We start from the raw sequence: 22410 nt of genomic DNA, 5'->3' as shown, positions 1-22410 counted from the left end.
GGCGGCTCCGCTCCCCTGGCCCGGCTCCCCTCGCCCGGCTTCGCTCGCCTCGCCCGGCCGCCCCGCTCCCCTCGCCGGGCTCCTTTTCCCTTCGCCTGGCGGCCCCGCTCGCTTAGCCCGGCTCCCCTCGCCCGGCTCCGCTCACGAGAAGACTTTGTCCCCAAATTAAGTGCGTTTCCTCCCTGGGATTCACGAGTGCCATTCGAGAGTACTTAGAGCCTGTCATCCTAGCCACTCTGGAGGCTGAGATCTGAGGATCGCGGTTCAAAGCCAGCCCAGGCAGGAAAGTCCGTGAGACTCTGCTCTCCAAGGAGCCACCAGAAAACCGGAAGTGGCGCTGTGGCTCAATGGTAGAGCGCCAGCCTTGAGCTGAAGAGCGCAGGGACTGCGCCCAGGCCCAGAGTTCACGGCTGGGCGCACCGAAGCCAACCCCACACCGAATCCCGGCTTGAGCCCACCAAGTGGCAGGCTATGCAGCATGCCAGTGTTTGCTGAGTGACAAGGGTGACCGTCTGCCCAGCAGCTGGGCAGGGTCATCTCACTATCCACACCACACCACTCTCCATTGTGAGTGAGAAACGGAGATTTACAGTGTGAACTGACAGAACAAAGTTACAAAGCACTGGCTTTGTTATGTCCCACCTGCTTGTGTCCTAGAAAACTCATAAATTGGTGTATAACCGCCAACATAGTGGAATCGGGAGATACTAGGTCTGAAAAGTGGTTAGGAGGACAGAATTCTCATACATGAAATTACTGCCTCTATAAAAGAGGCCAAATAAGTCGGATGCTTGTAGCTCATGGCCGTAATCCTCACTACTCAGGCTGAGTTCTGAGAATTGATTCAAAGTCAGCCTGGGCAGAAAACCCATGAGACTTTTATCTCCAATTAGCCAGCAACAAACTGGAAGTAGAGATGTGGCTCAAGTAGACATAACATACATTACCTGGAACTCTTCTAATTTGTAGCTTTATTGGGTCTGCAAAAATATAACTGCTGGCTCATGCCAATTCCTTGCTCCAAGCAAGGTGATGGCAGCAGAGGTACCAACATACAAGGCACTCCAAATTCTCTGCAGACACTGCAAGATCACTTGGGGATCTAACAAAATCCCTACAAACCCAACAAAGGTCTAGCACAAGGAGATAAAGTCCCAAAGGGGGAAGTGTCACAGAAGCAAACTCTTCAAAACTCATTAAAGATACCCACAATTTTAACTTCAGTGAACTCCAAGCAAGATTTTTTTAAATACAAGCAAACATGTCTGAGCACAAAACTGAACTGCTGAAAGCGGACAAAAATTCTAAAAGCCTGAGAACATATGCCCAGACCTGAAAGATGACAACAGAAAGGACCCTCAACAGAAATGAAGCTATAAAAGCAATGGAGGGGTGGAGGGGTGGCTCAGTTGGTAGACTGCTAAACAATGACCAACAGCTGGGAAGGTGGCTCAGCAGTAGAGCGCTTGCCTTGAACAATGAGCAACATCATCAGGCACTGAGCTCAAACCGTCTCATAAAAGAAGCAATGGAATACAATGCTGCCACAGGAAAAAACTTTAGAAATGCTAATAGCTTAATTTAGTATAAAAATTAACTTTTTGGTCTATAGGATCTCACCAGGTAGCCCAGATAAGTTTTTTTTTTTGGGGGGGGGTCCAGTCGTGGGGCCTGAACTCTGGGCCTGGGCACTGTCCCTTAGCTCTTCAGCTCAAGGCTAGCACTCTACCACTTGAGTCACAGCACCACTTCCGGCTTTTTTTCTTATGTGGTGCTGAGGAATCGAACCCAGGGCCTCATGTATGCAAGGCAAGCACTCTACCACTGAGCCACCTTCCCAGCCCAAGCCCAGATAAGTTTTGAGGTCTAGCTAAATAACCTAGTACATGTGGCTGAAGTGCTCTGGGCTCAGGGCCTCAAGTTTGCTAGGCTGGTTCTCTACAACTTAAGCCACACTTCCAAACTTACTTCTTCCTGGTTATTTTGGAGATGGAGTTTCAAGGTCTTCCCTGTCCCACTGAGATAAATGGTCCAGAGTTCAGCAGCTAGGATTACAGGTGTGAGCCACTGACAACTGGCCCCTAGACTTGGGGGGACAGGGAGGAGGCTGCTGGAACTTGGGACCTTACTCACTTGCCATGATGTTCTCACAGCTAGTGCTCTACCACTTGAGCTGTCTCTCCACTTTTTCTGCTGGTTAATTGGAGGTAAGTCTTATAGATATTTCTGCCCCAGCCAACCCCAAACAGATCATATTCTCAGATCTGTCTCCTGAGTAGTTAGGATTATAGGCATGAACTGGTGGGACCCAAAAACCCTAACACTGTTAAACATAAGATTCCTATGTATCACACACAACTTTGCTATAGTTTTTACTTATTAGTTTTGCACTTTATAAAAAATTATGGTAAAGCCGGGCGCTGGTGGCTCACGCCTGTAATCCTAGCTACTCAGGAGGCTGAGATCTGAGTATCTCGGTTCAAAGCCAGCCCGGGCAGGAGAGACCGTGAGACTATCTCCAATAAACCACCAGAAAACCAGAAGTGGGGCTGTGGCTCAAGTGGTAGAGCGCTCGCCTTGAGCTGAAGAGCTGAGGGACAGCGCCCAGGCCCAGAGTTCAAGCCCCACGGCCGACAAAAAAAAAAAAAAATTATGGTAAAACGAACTTAGTAAGATTGTGTGTGTCCTGGAGCTTAAACTCAGGGCCTGGATACTGTCCCTGAGCGTCAATGCTCTACCACTTGTGCCACAGCTCTACTTCTGTAAATGTACAGATAATAGTACAACTATTACCACTACTCATTTTCAGAACTTTCCATCATCCCAAATAACAGCTCTGTATCCATTTTTCTCTACTCCAGACTCATGAACCTCTTTTATTCTTTTTCTGAGTTTACCTATCCTATGTTCAAGGTGTTTTTCACCTACCCAACTGATGAGTGCTTGGACACTGTGAATACTCTGAACATTTGTGTGCAATTACCGCTTTCAATCCTTTCAGTTATTTATCATTGACACTTGCAGAAACACTAAACTTTTCCAGAGCAGGTTCACCAGTTTCTCTTTCCACAATGAATGCGGATTTCCAATTTCTACACATCTCCACCAACACTAGTTACTGTCTGACAATGCCACACAGACAGCTATGAGGCAGCCTGCTGTAGGCTGATTTAAATCTCGTTGTCTAGTAATGTGCAAAGTGATGAGTATGTGTTTCATGTTTGCTGTGCTGGAAATAGAACCCAGGCCCCTACATACGGCAGGTAGGCATTGTATCACCTAGCTGCACCCCAAACTCTTCACTGGTACCTCTATTAGGGCTCACTCCTGAGCCCGTGATGAAACTAAATTGTTCTATATATACACCATACCAATGGCCTGCAGATGATCTTATACAGTAGTTCTATCACACTTGCATTTTCATATGACCTATTCCATGAAGTCAGGTGTGAAATTTTCCAGTTAGTGTTCAAGTTTGTCAGGTGTCAGCAGCCCACACCTACCCTGGAACTGCACAGTGCGGCTGGAAGAAGCCTCCAGTAGGAAGCACAACACACATGGAACCCATGCGTATCCCAGCACACAGTGATTCCTGGGCCTAACCTATGGCTCCGCTTTACACATGGCTTCCCATGTGCTAACTCCTGTACAAGCAGTGTTCCACCACAGGTAGACCCCACCAACAGGAGGGAGATGTGAAGTACACACCTTGACAAAAAGCAGATTCTGGTTCAAAAATCAAGTGAATGCATGAGAAAGATTTTTGGTTCAAATTAATAGTTTATTTCGATCTTTAACACTAGCAGAGCAGTCCAAAACAGACTGATGTCCATGGGCATAGTTAAATGTAACAAAGAGTTGAACTATATACACTGATTGGGGAAAGGAAAAAGATTTTTTCATACCAACCTTTTCCTAGTTTGCACTTTCTGATTAACACCTTCTCCCCAACTTAATTTAGAATGAATACAACTATGATCAACCATGTAAGCTGTTTTAAAAGATTAAACATAAAAAGTTTTAAACAGGTGTTGCCAGGTGTAGAGGTCAACTGGCTGCAGGGTTTCCTTGGCTCTGGGTACCACTAGGACACAACAAGAGCATTTCATGAAGCCCAGAGGGAAAGAGCCATGATGTCCAAACAGAAGGCAGACCTGCACCGTGAGTCACAACAGGAGCTGGTGCTCCTTATTACTCTCACTCAAATGAACTGGAAATAGGTCAAACAGTTAAAAAGAGAGGATGGAAAGAAACTTTTTCAGAGGAAGGACACTCCTTCAGCCCCATTTAAAGTGAATTCTGTGCTGAGTCCCTGCTCCTTCAGAAAGGTCCACTGAAGGTCAGTTATTGCTAACAAAGCCCCAACGGGGCCCGCTCCCACCTTGACAATGTTACACCCCAAAGGCTGTTGGTTTGGCTTGCTCTTGAGAGGTGTGGAGGTGGGGGCTAGCTGGCCCTCAAGCCCTCTACGCTGTAAGCTACCCCATGCCTGGTACTCTCGGACACCTTGACACCTTCCAGAGAACCTGAGGTTCCCACACCTGCAGAGTGGAGCAGAGGTTTATGCAGCCTGATGGGGAGAGAGAACCACCATGCCTTGACCAAAATATATGGCGCAGTCTAAAGCCCAAAGCATCAAAACCCAACTGTCCAGAAGAGCAGCTTCTGAAGTAAGGAAGAGAGGTAAGAAAGCCAAGCGACGCGTCAGGTCAGGTGGCCAACATCTATTAATGGGACGACAGTGACCTGGGGAAATGCACGGAAAGTGAGCGGCTGGTAAGGCCACAATCACTGCCACCAAACTCTCGCTACCTACATTTAGGCAGATATTAGGCAGTGGGAAATGACTAGAGGACTTGTGGCCCACACAGGACTTATTTTATCAGAACAGAGGACATCCAAACAAGTGACTGCCCTATTGGCCTTGCATGTCCTGTGCCAGGTGAGTAACTTTGGAACACGGTTAAGGTTCCTGAGAACAGTTGGTGAGCAGAGATGGGGTGAGGTGGGCCCTGCTCCGCAGGCCAGGCTGGGTTGTGAGGACATTAGCAGTGCTACATCTCCTGGGCAGCAGAAGAGCAGGTAAACAACGGGCTTTATTGCACTCTCTTGTTCTTAGGAAACAGGATGCCCTGCAGAGAGGTTCTCTTGATTTGCAGAAAACACTGCACATCAATGGTAAGGTGCAGGCGGAATCATGGGTCACCTCTGACTCTCAAGGGAAGAAAGAACAACGTCCAGTGGTTAGACTGGGTCAGCTGGCACATGTCTGGCTGCGTCACTGTGTAGCAGACTGGTCGACTGGCAGATGTGTAGGAAGGTCCTGCTCCCAGGAGAGCTGGGGCAAGTGTTCCCATGAGAGAAATTTCTTGGCAAATATGTGGCTCCGGAAAGAGGCTCACCTCAATCATGTCTGTCTCCTTTTCTCCCACTCAGGGATAGGACCACTCCAGAGGAGCAGAGAGGCAGAGCGGGCTGGGAGTGCCCCTGGATCCAGCTCCAAAAGCATCAAACAGGGTAACAAGAGGATCTGAGGGTGTTGGAAACCAAAGAGCAGTTTTCAAACCAGTTGGTTTTGAAACAGTCGTTTTGAGCTCAGGAAACTGGAGGCAGTAGCATGTGTAGAGCCCAGATGGCTGTCTGTCCATTGTTCTCTCCTGAGCAGATCTGACCATTTCATATATAAATGGGGTGGTACCGTTTGTGGCTGATCTTTTTCCTACAAGTTGGGCAAGTGTTAGCATTCTTAAGGGAATCACGGAGGCACTGGCTACAGAAGACATGGCCACATTCTGTAGAAACAATCAGACGACCGTTCTGCACAATCTAGAAGACATGAAGAAGGAACAGTCTTCAAGTTTCTTCCCTTGTTAGAGGGTTCTACACCCCACCCGCTGCGGAGATTACCACTGAATGAGTAAAAAGGGAACAGGGCTATAGCCCGAAGAGCAGGAGTGGTCTACACAACCAGTCTCAGTCAAACGAACCACTGTGGTCTCTATTCAACAACGAGTTTCTGGGTAGAGGCAGTGGGAAAGTCATTCAGGGCCTCAGTACACACCAGACACTTCTGGCTGGACCATCACAGGGGACATAAAAAGCTGCTCTACATGCATAGGAAGCACAGGGCACACGGACTAAAACTGAAGTCTACAGGGCCCGAGTGAAACGGGCGCACACTTCTCTCACACACAGATTTACAATAAGCTATGTGCCAATTCAGGCACAACTACAAGTAGGTGTAAAATCCCACCTTAGGTGCAGATCTTGCCTTATCTGCATTTTTCTCTATTTTTAAACTCAGTGAAACAGATGAGAGCCAAAAGGTTACTTACCTCAGAGTACCCATCCATGCAGATTGGACAACTGACAGTACCGGAGGGCCTAAAATCACAGGGCTTTACTTCAGTTTCTCAGTACATTGAAACATCTGATTCCACCCTCTAAGTGGCCTTCATATAAGCCCCTTAATTTCCATAAGGTCCCTCTCCACTGGCGTCCTCAGACTACCTTATCCAGGGGACAGTCAGCTGACTGCCTCAAGGGGACAGGGTAGATGGCCATGAGAAAGGAAAGACAAGAACAGGAGAAGATGCAGACAGCTGAGACACCTTGTCCTCCCCCACCCCCAGCTACAAGTTCACTGCACACCCACCCCAACAATGATTGCACACCCAGGTCATAGTAGAAGTAAACAGGCCCAACCCTGCCTGGACAAGCCTTCTAGAGCTAAGAGCTCACACAGGTGCTGCACACACTTTTCTATAGCCTGGCTTCCCACCCAGTACAGCAACAGAGTAAATGCACATTGATACCTGGGGCCTGTGGTCCCCTCCTCCCTCGCGCCTCTGGGAGCGTGGGTGGTCACATACACATCTCTGTCCCTGGACAGCTCCTCCTCATCGCTGCTCACCACGCAGCTGTCCGCATGGTCTTGGCGCAGCCTTCTTGCATTCCTCCTTGGCCGCCTCCTTTCTACGGTCAAAGTGACATGTTCAGGGTGAAAGCTTCCCACACTCGCAACTCTCACCACCCACCATAGAGTCTTTAAGGACCTTTCCTCCCTGGGACCCCTAGAGTGAACATGCCCACCCTCCCACCCCACACTCTAGCCCAGAAGGCCCTGTCCAGCTCCAAATGATGCAAGCTTGTCTTCCAAGGAGGAAGCCTCCACTGATGCTCCAAGCTGGCGCCTGCGCTGGCTAGCTGCCTCAAGACCAGACTGCAGCTCAGTTTCTTCAGCAGGGCCCAGGGGACTGGTGAGATGGGTCTGGCCCAGGCATGTTCCTGCCTAGAGGTCTTGAACTCTTGAGGGTGGACTAGCAGGGCCATGACTTAAGCCAGTTCTCTTGGAAAGTGGAGATGAGCCACTCACCATCAACGATCTTTTAAGAAGGAGAAAAAGAAGAGAAACAGATCAATTTGACTTAAGTAAGTAATGGACACATTTCTTCTAATTCTGCTAATCCTCTGCAGCATTCTTATTCATCCCTGGCCTGTCCAATCTTGAGGGATTAAATTGGTTACGAAGCCAATTTAATTTTCCATATTAATATATGAAAGAGGAAAGTTTGCTTATAATTTATAGTCTCAAAGAGCATTCAGGAGCTGGAATGTGTTTCAGTGGTAGAGTGCTTGCCCAGCATGCATAAGGCCCTGGGTTTGATTCCTTAGCACCAGAAGTGGTACTGCAGCTCGTGTGGTAGAGCGCTAGCCTTGAGCTGAAGAGCTCAGGGACAGCGCCCAGGCCCAGTTCAGGCCTCAAGACCAGGAAAAAAAAAAAGGGGAGGGGGGGCAGCGGCTCGAGGAATGTTGTGAAAACTGCCCTGGATTTGGATGGAGATCTATGCACCAACTACACCAGTGCATTTTACCTATGGGATGAGTAGGTTCTGGAGTAACTGGCTGAAACCACCTCAGTTTTAGAATGAATATTTATCTTTTTTGGTAGGCTGTGGGGCCTGCACTCTGGGCCTAGATGCTGTCCCTCAGCTCTTCAGCTCAGGGTGAGCGCTCTACCACTTGAGCCACAGCGCCCCTTCCAGCCTTTTCTGTTTATGTGATGCTAAGGAATGGAACCAGGGCCTCACGCATGCAAGGCAAGCACTCCACCACTGAGCCACCTTCCCAGTACCTAGAATGAATTTCCATCTCACACTTTCCTGAAGCTGGACATAATTCATTGGAAACTCTGACCCTATCAGGTTTCTATAGTTTATTGAGCTTAGAGAAACACAATTTCAGACTTAGGGTTATTTCTACAAAAGGAATCATCAACTAATAAATCAGCATTTGGATTATGATAATCAACAAGTAGAGAATCGAAAATTCCTAGACCTCCAAGGATATACAAGGAACTGCATTCAACTAAAACACACATAAAATAGGCCTTGGGAAACTACCAGCTACGTGGGAGCCACTGTCCCCTGAGCCCATCTGTTCTCGGTCTGCGCAATGGCAACATGAGAGCCTAACAGCTTCCTTTTTTTCCCCTTTGTCTTGGGGGGGGGGGGGCTTTTTTAGACAGTCTCACTATGTAGCCCAGGCTAGCCTTGAACTTATGATCCCCCTGACTACTTCCCAGATACTGGGATGACAAGTGTACACTACCATACCTGGCTCAGCACAGTGGATCCTATTTAACCAAGACCAGATTGTGTCTGCAAAGGCCCTCCCCATCCTCACATGTTCTACATTCTTTGCCTCCTTCCCCTCTTTGGTGCCAGTACAACAGCTTGATTGAATTCAGGACCTCACAACTGAGTCCTCTTAGCTTTCCTTAAGACAGGATCTTGCTATGTCACCCAGATTGGCCTCCAGATCCTCCTGCCTCAGCCTCCCAAGTACTGGGATTACAGATGTATACCGCAACAGTTATTTCTACCCATGTTTTCCTTCTGAAGCCTTGAAACCTCACAGTATAACACTACTCTACAGTTCTTAGCCAAGTCTAAGCTCTATTTGTGGTTTGTCCTTGTTCTGACAGCCTGGTGTCAATCACTCATGGAAATCCCAAACCACTGAACATCCAATATAGACTAGGCTCTTAGCAATCTGCCCCAGTAGTAGTCCTACTTGACAACACGTGCCACACACATACTCTGTCCAAGGGGCCTTTGCTTTCATTCAACAAACTGCAGTAATGGCACGTGGCTGGAAGCCAGCCAAGGAAAGAAAGTCTGTGAGACACTTAAGAGTTAACTACTAGAAAATTGTAAGTGGCGCTGTGGTTTAAAGTGGCAGAGTGCTAGCCTTGAGCAAAAAGAGCCCCGGGACAGCACCCAGGCCTCAAGTTCAAGTCCCACTATGGACAAAAACAAAAACAGAAACTGCCTAGGGGGGAACCCTCAAGAGTCAAACCTGCTCTAGACATCAGTAGTTAATGGGGATAGCCAGATTTCCAGACTTACATACAGATAGGAGAGCGGCTCCATACCATGGGACCTAACCTCTACTTTCCTCTGACCATGCCAGGCCTCAGTCCCTACAGGCTGCATAGAGGACACACATTCCTTACCAGAGAAACAGCTGTTCTGAAGGGAGGGGACAGAGCCACCTAGACTCGCTATCCCTGGAGTCAAGACACAGCTAAAACAGCAGGTGGCAAGGCAAGCACCTGCTTCCCTTGGGGCCATGTTAACTGGCAACTGCTTCTGAACTTAAAGATTTCCCAGTGGCACTGTATGCAGGTGTCTCACACCTGTAATCACAACTACACAGGAGACTGATACCTGAGGATCACAGTTCAAAGCCAGTCCAGGCAAAAAAAAGGTCTGAGTCTTTGGCTCAAGTGGTAGAGTGCTGGCCTTTAGCAAAAAAAAGCTCAGCCCCATGACTGGCACCAAAAAAAGAGCAAATACTCCCAATTTCCTTCAGCTGGGAGTACACCAACACACTGGGTATACACGATACCGCCGACACTGGCAGCTTATCACCATTTTACAGACAAGTCAAGCAACATGTCCATGATCATAGTTCACTGGTGTAAGTGGAGGAATCGGTGACTAAGGAGACGTGGAGCCTTGAGATCCTCCACAGATCATATTTGTGCCTCGTGGTGCAAAGATCAGGGTCACAAATACCTACTCTACAGGCAGCAAGCCCACAATGTTCCTGAACCTTTTCTCACTGTGGGCTCCAGTCATCCAACATAAGCTCCCTTGGGGCACAGGGTAGGACCCTGACCAGAGACCTGTAACCATATCATCAGCTAACGATGCCAGCCAGAGACCCACACACAAATGCTTACCACCACAGAGTCATTATGAGTCAGATCGACAACCACTGGTTCCAAAGATTCACAGGTGAGGTCCACAATTTCATCTCCAGCTTCAAAATAAAGCATTTCCACAAGTTTTAGGAGAAGAATAAAAGTACATTTCCCTAAGTTTGATTAATACAAAATGTATATCAGTATCAAACTAAAATATTCCCAGTGCACAAAGTGCCTAAAAAAAAATGCCCCTTTTCAGAAGTGACGTCCCCACGTGCCCCTCCAACATTTTCCTGAGTTCAGAGAGAACTGGGGAGAACACCTTAAGCCTCCCTCCCCTGATTTCTCACATGCCTTCCAACTTGCAGAGAACAAGATGAAATGTATTGGTCCCATAGAATCCCATCATGCCAAAACAGGCTGGGCCAGTATGGACACAGAATGGGTAGGAAGGACATGTATACTTGACAGATAAGAGGGAAGGACAAAGTGCTCTTGCCATTTTTTGTTTCTGCCATTAAAAAAAATGTTTAGATTGTTGGAAACACTAATAGTCTAGTCTATCATTTGGGGACAAGTGACTTGTAACGCATTCAGTATACTCCCTTGTACTAAAAAGCTCAGCAGAAATAAAGATATCATAGATATCCACAGTAATTTTACTTTAAAAAAAAATTTTTTTTTAAGAACTGAGGCTTGAACCTAGACCCAAATCGTGCTTGACAGGCTAACACAAACGTTTTTGCTTGTATTCCTTATTGGGGAGTCTCAATAGCTTTGACCTCGAAATCTTCCTGCTTCTGCCAAATAGCCCAGACAAAGAGCATACACCACTATATCTGATCCAAATGGCCTCCTCCATGAAGAACGCTTGCCTGCCAAAATACCATCATTTACTTAGCTATTCTTTTTCCCATAGATACAATTCTTGGGTCTTACAAAAGCAGCACTCTAGTGGGCAGTTGAGTACACCTATTTTCAAGACTTCCAAAAATCATCAACTTAGGATGGTACCACACCTTTGAAGATGGAGAGCAAGAGTCCTAACTTCTAACTGAAGAAAGAGTGAAAGCTAGCTGGGCACCGGTGGCGCTTGCCTGTAATCCTGGCTACTAAAGAGGCTGAGATCTGAGGTTGGCAGTTCAAAGCCAGCCAGGACAGGAAAGTACATGAGACTCTTATCTCCAATTAACCATTAGAAACCAGAAGTGGTGCTGTGGCTCAAGTCGTAGAGCGCACTAGCCTTGAGCTGAAGGGCTCAGGGACAGCGCCCAGGCCCAGAGTTCAAGCCCCATGACTGACAAAAAATAAATAAATCAGGTCTGCTGTTCAAAACAATTTTAACATATGCAGAGGAAAGTGATTCAATTCAGGCTGTTTGACCATGTTGCTAGACAGGTAAAGGGGGAAAGAAAACCTAATCTGGCTTCTGCCTAAAACCAATTTAATGCGGGCAACTGCCAACAAGTTTGCCTTGTTGGAAGATTTTTTTGTCTTAATGAAAACCAGAAGAGAAAAGCAAAGCACTTCATCAGGCTAAGGACACTGGGAATACAATTTGAAAATTACAGAGGGTTAAAAGGCAAGCCTAGGGGCTGGGAAGGTGGCTCAGTGGTAGAGCGCTTGCCTTGCATGCATGAGGCCCTGGGTTCGATTCCTCAGCACCACATAAGCAAAAAGAAAAAAAGACAGAAGTGGTACTGTTGCTCAAGTGGTAGAGCGCTAGCCTTGAGCTAAAGCTGAGGGACAGCGCCCAGGCCCAGAGTTCAGGCCCCACAACCAGACCCCCCCCCAAAAAAAAAGGGGGGGCAAGCCTAGCTGACTAGCTGCTTCAAAACCCATAAAGGTGCTATGGGAACAGCGATGCTCAATGCAGCTTTAAGCTGTTGAGTCTAAGACTGTATGAGTCTTATAGACAGTGGCCGGAGCTTCTAACAGCTACCTTGTATGTGGCCATCACCTGCCACACCCACAGCTAAGTGTTTTGTAGTACAAACTCAACTTTACCCTGTGGGCACTATTATTTATCCCCTACTGCAGGCAGGCCGTGCCGCTGGTAAATGAGAGCAGTTAAGCGCTAGGCCCCTGCGTGCTCTCCTACTGCACCAAGTCCCTGCAGTCTTACCAGTTTCCATAAGCTCTATGGGTTCAGCTTCCAAGGAAATCTCAGGGGTGGCAGCTGCTTCCCGAGTTCGCTTCTGTGCTTGTCTAGAACTTACTGACCCACCACGACGCTTTCTCTGAAAAGTATCAAAGGGAAGTTATAAGAGCTCCAGAATTACAGTGTATCAGTAAAATTAAGAGTCAATATAGAACTGATTCAACTAAGATCTTAATAGCAATAAAAAAAAATAATAGGTCAGTGAACCAACCTCAAGTTGGGGTTAATGGTACATGCCTATAATCCTAGCATTCAGGAGGCTGAGGCACAAGGATCTTGAACTCAAGGCCAGCCTGAAGTTCATAACAAGACCATGTGTTAAAACAACCAAAGCCTTTGAGATTCAGGCTAGCTGTGGTAGTACATCCCTATCCTAGCACCAGGAAGGCTGGGCCAAGAGACTTAAATTCAAGGACAGCCTAGGCAACCTAACAAGACACTGCCTCAAAACATAGTTCAACAAAGTGGGGGGGGGGCACCCCGCACAGATATGTTAACTCTGTGGTAGAACACTTGCCTAGTGTTAAGGTCTGCCTAGGTGACACAGGTTCTGAGCGGAGACTTATGCAGAAGGCAGAGTGAGGGCTTGCATGGCACGGGGCAGACCTTACACCCAGCATGTGAGACCCTGCTTCCTTCTCCAGTATTACAAAGACAACTTTTAAGAAGCCTTCAGATTCGAGAATGAATACTTTCAAATGCTTACAGAAAGAATTTCACAACACAATGACAGTCTAGTGAAAATCTTTTATTACACTCTCACTTTGTCAAGAGTATGTGACACATCCTCTGTAGAAGCCTTAGTCAGTGGACATTCTGACCAGATGAAGGCTGCAAACATCTCCCTTTAACCCATCTATCGGCCTGAACCCATTCAAACCTTCCTTACCGAGCAGCATTCCTCTCTCCTCTCTATGGTGCAGGCTGACACTGACAGTGAACATGCTACCAGAGCTACATTCCCAACCCCTTTGACTTCTGAACTAAAGCATTATGGGGCAGGGGGCCAGCCTCACCTATACCCTCCAGCCTTCTCTTCCTTCCAGTTTCTATTTACTATGGAAAACTAGTCTTCCTTTAGGAATTATGGCGTCTAATCTCTAGAATGTTAATATTAGAAGTGTGATTCACTCTCTAACTCTCAAAGAGGATCAAATCTTTCTTAGCAAAACTGCCTGGCAGAACCCATCCACCCAACCAGTCCCTACTAAAGAAGTCAGCCACAGAAGCCAGGTGATAGTGGCTCACGCCTATAATCTTAGCTACCCAGAAGGCTGAGATCTGAGGACTGCAGTTCATTTTTTTTTTAATTTTTTTGGGGGGGTCCAGTTGTGGGGCCTGAACTCTGGGCCTGGGCGCTGTCCCTCAGCTCTTCAGCTCAAGGCTAGTGCTCTACCACTTCCGGGTTTTTTCTTTTTGCTTATGTGGTGCTGAGGAATTGAACCCAGGGCCTTGAGCATGCAAGGCAAGCGCTCTACCACTGAGCCACCTTCCCAGCCCTGAGGACTGCAGTTCAAAGCCAGCCTGGGCTGCGAAGTTCATGAGACTCTTATCTCCAATTAACCACCAGAACACTGGAAGTTGCACTGTGGCTCAAAGTGGTAGAGCACTAACCTTGAGCAAAAAGAGCTCAGGAACAGTGTCCAGGCCCCAAGTTAAAGCCCCATGACCACCACCACCAACAAAAAGACAGCCACAGGCTCCAAATCACGACCATTCCCATGAGGCTGGTGCTCCATCAGGTCTTCATGCCCTCCCCCCTTCAGTTAGAGACACTTTCCTGCCTAGACTGGCAGGACCTCAGAGCTCAGCCTCCTTAGTAGCAAGGATTCAAGACTCGAGCTCTTGATGCTTGGCTTTCTCCATTCCTTTTAATATGCATTTATTTGCAGCCTGATATGCTGTCTCTTTTCTTGGCCAATTCCTTCTGTTTCAAAACCTACTTGAAGGCTGCCTCCATCCTGAGAACTCTGGACCTTCTCATCTAGCTCTGCTTCGTAGGGACAAGGAGAAAAAGCCTGTCGTCTTGGGGTGGGCTGGACAGATCCTCGGTATCTGCAAACCCGTTAAGGCCAGGACTCTCTTCTTCACCAACTGTGCTGTGACAGAGGTCCACAGCTTTCCGGGGGAACAGCCCATCTAACCGTGATCATGGAAAATTACACCATAACTTAAGAATTGTAACCAACCTTCCCACACAATCTCCTAGAGGCTATACTGCTCTACTTGTTCTAATCCAGGCATGGTAGAGCTTAGCTTCAGAAATAAAACTCCCTACAGGCAAGCTAGGGGTACAATCTGCAGACAAAGGACTTAGGTAGGAAGGCCCCTGCCCTTTAAAGAGATGGGCAGACAGAAGTGCACAGGGAATGCAGGAAGAAACGAAGAGGCTCAGGACCCAAGGAGGCAGAACTGACCGAATCCCCATGTTCACCGTGGAAGCTGTCTGGCCTCAGGCCCAACTCCACCTCTTCCACCTTTGTAACACCGTTTGCACACCTCGGAAGCATGGGAGAAGAAGACTTTTCTCTATTTAGTTTTCCTGTTAAGGAACTCCATGTATCTCACAAAACTTGGGACCAAGGTTAAAGTTATGGTGTAACCTAGGGCACATGGACGGAGTCAACAAGGGCTTACAACCTCCGGGCACGCTCTGGAGTTCAACGGACTTTTGTCCACATCTGCATTATACCGAACTAGAGCTGTCCCCCTTAGCTGCGATGAAAGAGTGAGCAAGGACTGACTGATCAGTTTTAATCACTGAATGTAATCTTGTTATATAGCACAGACTGGTTGATCAGAATACTGTGTTTCTAATCCTCTGCCTTAATGTGCTTTAAGCTACACGGTTGTAACTGTTACTGAATCCTGAAAACAAATTTTACAAGTTGGTAAAACATACCGTACTCATTTTGTTCTTTGGCTCCAACGTATAGAAAAGCAAGTTATACCAGGGTTTGCAGTGAAGTCAAATGTTTTCAACTTCTTGTGTCCACTGGTTACTCATCCTCTGGCTTACAAAAAACTTAGAGCCTGATAGATTTCCAGTATCTTCAACTCCTGAAAAATAAAGGCATCAACTTGATAAAGACACTGCTGTACGTGCTCTTAAATCCTTCCTGAGCAAAGCCCCAGCCCATCCTGACCTCCTTTCTGGCTGCTGTAACCCTAGAAGAAGCACTGTGATAGTTTCTAGGTAAAGACAAACCTACGGCCAAGCAGAGTCCAAGCCCCTCCTGTGACTTCATCATTACCCTTCAGACAAGAAAAAGAGGCTGAGGAGACACAGCCCTCGGTTCCCATTATCCCTGAAAGACGTACAAAACCATTTAGACCATACCCCGTATCCACCATCATCTCTGGGTCCTAAACAGTACCTTATGTCTGGGTATACTTCTGTAAAAATGTGGGGTTTTTTCCTCCTACATAATTACTTAGCTCAAAAGATAAATACATTTGTCAGGAAAAGCATGACTCCATTCTCCTACCTATGATTCCTATGTTACTGAGATTACAAAGGTCAACCACTACTCCTGGCTTGTTTTATGAGATAGGGTCTCATTAACCTTTTGCCCAGGCTGTTCTGAAACTTCAATTCTCCCCAATCTCCATCTTGTAAGCAGCTGCCATTACAAGTTAGAGCCATTCTATTTCTGTTAAAAGCTCATTTATTTTTTTCCAACAAAGCTACTGTGGACCCTTACAGTGTCTATCTACTCCAACTCTCTATAGGAATGTTAACATATCTGCCATGTGGACATGAAAGTGCATCTCACACAAATGGTTAGAAAGTGTTAGGCAAGCAGGAGACAGGGAGGGCTGTTAGGCTGGAATTAGTTTCCATTACCGAGAGCAAAAAAGGGAACCGTTAGAAAAAAAGGTAGGCTGGGCACTTCGGCTCACACCTGTAATCCTAGCCACTCAGGAGGCTGAGATCTGAAGACCAAGGTTCAAAGCCAGCCTGGGCAGGACAGTCCATGACACTCATCTCCAATAAACGACCAGAAAACCAGAAGTGGCGCTGTGGCTCAAGTGGTAGAGTGCTCGCCATGAGCTAAAGAGCTCAGGGACAGCGCCTAGGCCCAGAGTTCAAGCCCCAAGACTTACCCTTCCCCCCCCAAAAAAAAGAAAGGAAGAAAAAAAAAGGAAAAAAGGAAGGAAGGAAGGGTGGAGGACATAAAAGATGAACTGAAAGCTGTTCAGATGAGCAGCTTTTGGTTTAGCCCAGGCCCACAACAAGAACAGAGTCCTCAAACCCATCAGGGCAGGCCTGATGGAATTATATACTGAAAATCCGGAGACTGTAATCCCTCAGTTGATTCCACCTGTGATTACCAAGCAACACAGGTCTCAGATCTTGTGCATTTCCCATGAAAGGATGCTCAGGCACAGAGGCCACTCTTCGTAGCAATTATAAAGCAGCACTTCTGAGTTCAGAGTGGTCAAATGAAGACTATCTTAAAGAACTATATGGATCCCAAGTTGGAGGCCAGTACATACTACAAAACAAGACTTTCACAAAAGGGATGTGTGGTTTAGTGGTAGGGCTAGCATGTGTGAGGCCTGAGGTTCAATCCCAGTACTGAGGGACAAAAATTGTCCATGAAGTTTCATTTCAAAGCTTTTTTTTTTTTTCTGTCAGTCATGGGGCTTGAACTCTGGTCCTGGGTACTGTCCCTGAGCTCTTCAGCTCTACCACCTAAACCACAGTCCCCTTCCTCAAAGTTTCTTAACCAGAGTCACATCAATAACCACATCTTATTAGTACTCAAGAATATAAGCTTCTTACCGAAAGTAAGTGGCTCACACCTGTAATCCTAGCTACTCAGGAGGCTGAGAGCTGATGTTCGCAGTTCAAAGCCAGCCCTGGCAGGAATGTCTGTGAGACTGTTATCTCCAATAAACCACCAGAAAACCGGAAGTGGCACTGTGGTTCAAAGTGGTAGAGTACTTGCCTTGAAATGAAGAGCTCAGGGACAGGGCAGCACCCGGGCCAAGAGTTCAAACCCCACAACCAACAACAACAACAAAAAAGAAAGGTAGGAAGGAAGGTCAGCAGTTACAGCTGACCATGTGAGTCCTGTGTATCTGTGTGTTTTCTTTTTTGTTTTGTTGTATTTTTTTGTTGTTGTTGGTCATGGGGCTTCAACTCCGGGCCAGGGCGCTGTCCCTCAGCTCTTCAGCTGAAGGCTAGTGCTCTACCACTTGAGGCTCAGTGCCACTTCTGGTTTTGAGTAGTTTATTGGAGATAACAGTCTCACAGACTTTCCTGTCAGCACTGACTTTGAACTGCGAACCTCAGATCTCAGCCTCCTAAGCAGCTAAGATTACAGGCATGAGCCACCAGGGCCCAGCTTTGTTTTCTTCTTTAATGTAGGAAAAATACCTCTTTCACCTTGAGCTATATTCTGGAACAGGCTGAATCCAAATGTCCACCCCAAAGGCAATTCCCACAGCTGATTAATTCCATAACTATATGCAGGTAATCAAGTGCAGCTACTGCTCCAGAAACTACCCCCTGCAAAGAAAGCAAAACCTACCTAGGTACAAGCACCTTAGATAAAATGATGGTGTTTACATACCTTCTACTAGATCACTAGGTTACTTAAAATGTCTAGTACACTGTAAATCCTATATATAGTTGCTCTGCTGTATCCTTTAAGAAACAATGAGAAGGAAAAAGTCTGTAGGTGTTCAGCACAGGACGCACTTCCCCTGCTGCTCAGTATTTTCAGCCCTTGGTTGAACTGGCATTGAACCACATAAAAACATTTGCTCATGATATATTCTAACTGAAGAGATTTATATGTAAATGAAGTAATAAATACCTAAAATAAAATAGTCAAGGGTCATAGTTCTTACAGGTTTGAGTAATACTAATGAAAGTAAGACAAACCTTCAATACCAGGAAGAATTTCAGAACTGTTTCTGGCTCTCATCTATTTCCAGAAAAGACTTGTTAACATACAGCTAATCATAACTGCTCTGTACAGGATTCAGAGGAGGCAGAAGAAAATGGGCACAGATACAATGCCAAGGCAGCCTGTACCATTACTTTCTCCTAAAAGCAGTGTGGGATCCCTGAACAATGACCTACCCAGAAGTTTTGGGGTACTGAGGATTGAACCCAGGACACGGCACCTAACAGAGAGGCGCTATGCCACTGAGCTACACTGGCAACCCCACTAGAAGCTTCTGTCACCTTTGTGGGGCGGTCCTAGGTACTATCCCTGAGCATTTATGTTCACAGCTAGCACTCCAGTGCTTGAGCCACAGTTCCACTTCTAGTTTTCTGGTGGTTAACTAGAGATAGATGTTGCACAGAATATCTTCAGTAACTTTCCTGCCCTGGCTGGCTTTCAACTGTGATCCTCAGAACTCAAGACTCCTGAGTAGCCTGGATTACAAACATGGGCCTTAGGCACCTGGCCTCCCCTGTAATGTTTGCAGGAGCTAGATGAATTTGTCAAAGCAGGAAATGGCACACTATGTGTATAAAGGAAATAAAGCATGTTTTATGCTGAGTAGCTGGGCCTTTCATTCACTTATCTTAAAAAGCTTGATGAAACCTCCATAAGCAAGCAGGCCACAGCTAAAATCCCACTGAAAGGACCATGAGATCTAAGCAGCTGGGCTCTTGAGAGCCTGATACAAAAAATTCCTTGGAGCCAAGACTAAGGGTAATATAGAGGAAACCTTAAGGATCCAATAATGCACTGAGGCCAAGAGGCAAATCAGTGCTGAAGGACATCCTCCCTGCAAGACGCAAGGTCAGCAGATCCTAAGACTACAGGCCACAACACTCACAGAGGGCAGGCCCTATGTTGATGGCAACCTAGCATGAAGTTTAGCCTGAACCCAAGATTGGGGTGGTGGGAAATGTGTGGAGCAGTTGTCAGAACCCTCTAGAGCTAGTTCTTGAACCCACAGCCGCAGCAGTGGTACATAGGAACCCTTCAAGTCTACTTGGAGGAATGAGAAGAGGCTTCTCAAACAGCACTGCCCAAAAACTCCTCAACTCAGATCTCCTCTGGGACTGTTAGATCCATCTGCCAGCATGTTATACTGTTAACAGAGTGCTAGCCACACTCAATCATCTAGGATCAAGACAATGAGATCCAGCTCATGCTTGTGACAAGAAAGACAAGCCCTAAAGCAGATTCTCTTCTAGGATCTCTCAACACAATCTGGGAAGCAAACTAAGTCAACAGCCCCAAGGAAAACAAAGAAAACCAACCTTGGCTACAACAGCAATGCTAAAGAAAGCAAAAAGGGGGGCTGAGAAGGTGGCTCAGTGGTTAAAGCGCCTGCCTTGCATGCCTGAGGCCCCGGGTTCCATTCCTCAGCACCACATAAGCAAAAACAAAAAAGCCAGAAGTGGCGCTGTGGCTCAAGTGGTAGAGCACTAGCCTTGAGCTGAAGAGCTGAGGGACAGTGCCCAGGCCCAGAGTTCAGGCCCCATGACCCGACCAAAAAAAAAAAAGAAAGCAAAAAGGCTTAGTGGAAGCGCAAAAAGCAGTGAGCCCTAGGCAGTTAACTTTCCTGGGGTAACTCAAAGGCTCCAAGAGATCTAGGAATACACAGTGTCAAGTGCTCTGAAAGATCTGCAAGGATTATGGTTATTGCCCAGACTATGGTCTTTGTTTTCAAACCATCCTCTCTTCCCCAGCTTGCACTGTCTGACTTCATCTCCCTTTATAGCCAAGCAATCCGTACAAAACCACCTCACCACACAAACATCCTCACAACCTGAGAGAAAATGGAGTAAAGGGGCAAAATACTCAAAAGTTGGACCCCCCTCACACACAAAAATAACAACCACCTTGTAAGAAAATAAATAATTATGACAGCGGTATGCTTGCTGTGGATATAGCTCTCACTCAATAGTTCAACGAGCAGGTAGTGGATATTCAAGGTGAATAAACCAAGCTTTTTTTGCGGGTTTTTTTTGTGTTGTTATTTTGTTTTTTGGGGGCCTAAACTCTGGGCTGGGCGCTGTCCCTCAGCTCTTTACCTCAAGGCTAGCACTCTACCACATGAGACACCTACGTAGCCCCTGAACCAAGTTTGTGGACTGGTTCATCTCATTTTCTGTTGTCACCTAGTACTTGATCAAAATGCCCCATAAAATCCACTTCCCCAATGGTTCTGTCTATATCAATCCCACTGGAACAAATCCATGCCTTCAAGCATTCCAAACAGAAACAGTTTCCTCCTGATATCCTGGATGTCAGTCACCCACTCCAGATTCTTCCCTACTGCAGGGCCACAAACTGATACCTGCAAAGGTCCCACCAATCCCACCTCAAAGGTCCACTTTTTATTCAGACCAATCCTGATGTCACCAAAATATTTCTTAATAAACATAAATTGTAAACCATGGCCCCCTTTCCCTAACAGCACTTGGCCACACATGTAAGTAAATAAGGACTTTTTTTCCATTAAAATTGTAATCAAGGGTCTGGGAAGGTGGCTCAGTGGTAGAGCGCTTGCCTTGCATGCCTGAGGCCCTGGGTTCAATTCCTCAGCACCACATAAGCAAAAAGAAAAAAAGCCGGAAGTGGTGCTGTGGCTCAAGTACTAGAGCGCTAGCCTTGAGCTGAAGAGCTGAGGAACAGCGCTCAGGCCCAGAGTTCAGGCCCCACGACCAGACCCAAAAAATAAATAAAACAAAATTGTAATCAAGCTCTCAGGTGAAAGATATGGGGGGGAGGGGAGGGGAGGAGATACACTGGGGAAATGGCTAGGTGTTTTGAAGGGAAAAAAAGAATTTCAGAGATGACGGAGAAGGAGCCTTTACTGTAAAGCAAAATGTCTACCAACAGGAAACAAAGAGAAACCTAAGAAACTGCAGAACGGACTCAAGTGTGGCTCAAGATAGGGCACCAGTTAGCACAAACTGAGGGGGGGGCAAACAAAATTATCTTGGTTGAACAGCCGACCCAAAACACTTTCAGGATTAAGAGACTAAAACAAAGAGCTATCAAAAAGGTACTTAGAGGTGGGCTCCACTGGCTCTTCCCAACAACCCCAGAACTTTAAGAGGCTGCAATAATACTGAAATCAAAATGCAAAGCCAGGGCTGGGAAGGTGGCTCAGCACCATATAAACAGATAAAGCCAGAAATGGCTTGTGTAGCCTTGAGCTGAAAAGCTAAGGGACAAGGCCCAGGCGGGAGTTCAAGCTCCAGCAACAACAACAAAAAGCTGACCAAAAAAAAAAAAAATGCAAAGCCAGTAGTCAGCTAATCTCAGTCTCTCAACTCCCAATCAGGAAGTGGAGACACAGCTCAGAGGTAGATTAGCAGAAGTGCTCTTCAAAGCATTTATAACCAGACCCCAATAGGGGGTCTGATTATACCCTAATTTGAGGACAATAAAAGATGTAGATTAGGCCCCACAGTGGCTCAAGCTTATAGCTACACAAAATGCTAAAATGTGAGGATAATGGTTCAAAGCCAGTCCAGGCAGGCAAAGTCTATGAGACTCTTATCTCCAGTTACCCAGAAAAGGCTGGGAGTGGAGCTGTGACTAAAGTGATACACTTGCACTGAACAACAGAAAAAAAAGGGGGGGGGACCTAAGGGAGGTGGACACGTGGACACCGCCGAACAAACACGGGCACACACACACACTTCTCTCTCAAGGATGCCAGGAGATAAGCTACATGGACTAAACCTGAACTTAATGTGGGAGCATACCAAAGACCCTTCTTTCAAGTCTGATCCCGACTCTTCTCCATTCACCTTACCGCGCGCTTCTACTACATCTCAACCGCAAGGCCTTCCTTTCTCTCCACGACCTCAAAATAGAAACAGGAGTAGAAACAAAGAGCTCCTTCAGCTCTGCAGCAGGCTGGGCCTGGGCGGACCGCGTCCCCCTCGGGGCTGGCCCCCGGCCCCGGGAGCGGAACGAGGCGCGGCTGGGACTTTGGGGACACCCGTGAGCACAGGTCACAAAAGGCCAGCGGCGGAGATCCTCACCAACACGGCTCACCCTGTCCGACCTCGGGGTGGGGTGGGCTGGAGCGGCGCGGG

At 46.9% G+C, this 22410-nt stretch overlaps 1 protein-coding gene across 1 annotated transcript in view; it reads right to left on the bottom strand.

Moving 5' to 3' along the window:
• Positions 1–4506: 4506 nt before the first annotated feature.
• Rnf4 (ring finger protein 4) overlaps positions 4507–22410 on the bottom strand; it is a 22079-nt gene continuing 4175 nt past the window's right edge. Inside the window, exons 2-8 of the mRNA XM_013023948.1 lie at positions 15277–15434; positions 12339–12453; positions 10250–10329; positions 7376–7385; positions 6816–6975; positions 6336–6384; positions 4507–5826 (exon numbers count right to left, since the gene is read on the bottom strand). Coding sequence (XP_012879402.1) covers positions 5677–5826; positions 6336–6384; positions 6816–6975; positions 7376–7385; positions 10250–10329; positions 12339–12453; positions 15277–15285 — 573 coding nt within the window. The 5' untranslated portion in view covers positions 15286–15434 and the 3' untranslated portion in view covers positions 4507–5676. The remainder of the gene's footprint in view (positions 5827–6335; positions 6385–6815; positions 6976–7375; positions 7386–10249; positions 10330–12338; positions 12454–15276; positions 15435–22410) is intronic.

This window comes from Dipodomys ordii, unplaced genomic scaffold (assembly GCF_000151885.1).
Source record: "Dipodomys ordii isolate 6190 unplaced genomic scaffold, Dord_2.0 Scaffold71, whole genome shotgun sequence".
Classification (NCBI taxonomy): domain Eukaryota; kingdom Metazoa; phylum Chordata; class Mammalia; order Rodentia; family Heteromyidae; genus Dipodomys; species Dipodomys ordii.
Note: the sequence above shows the minus strand (reverse complement) of the source record. Positions and strands in the feature narration are given on the sequence as shown.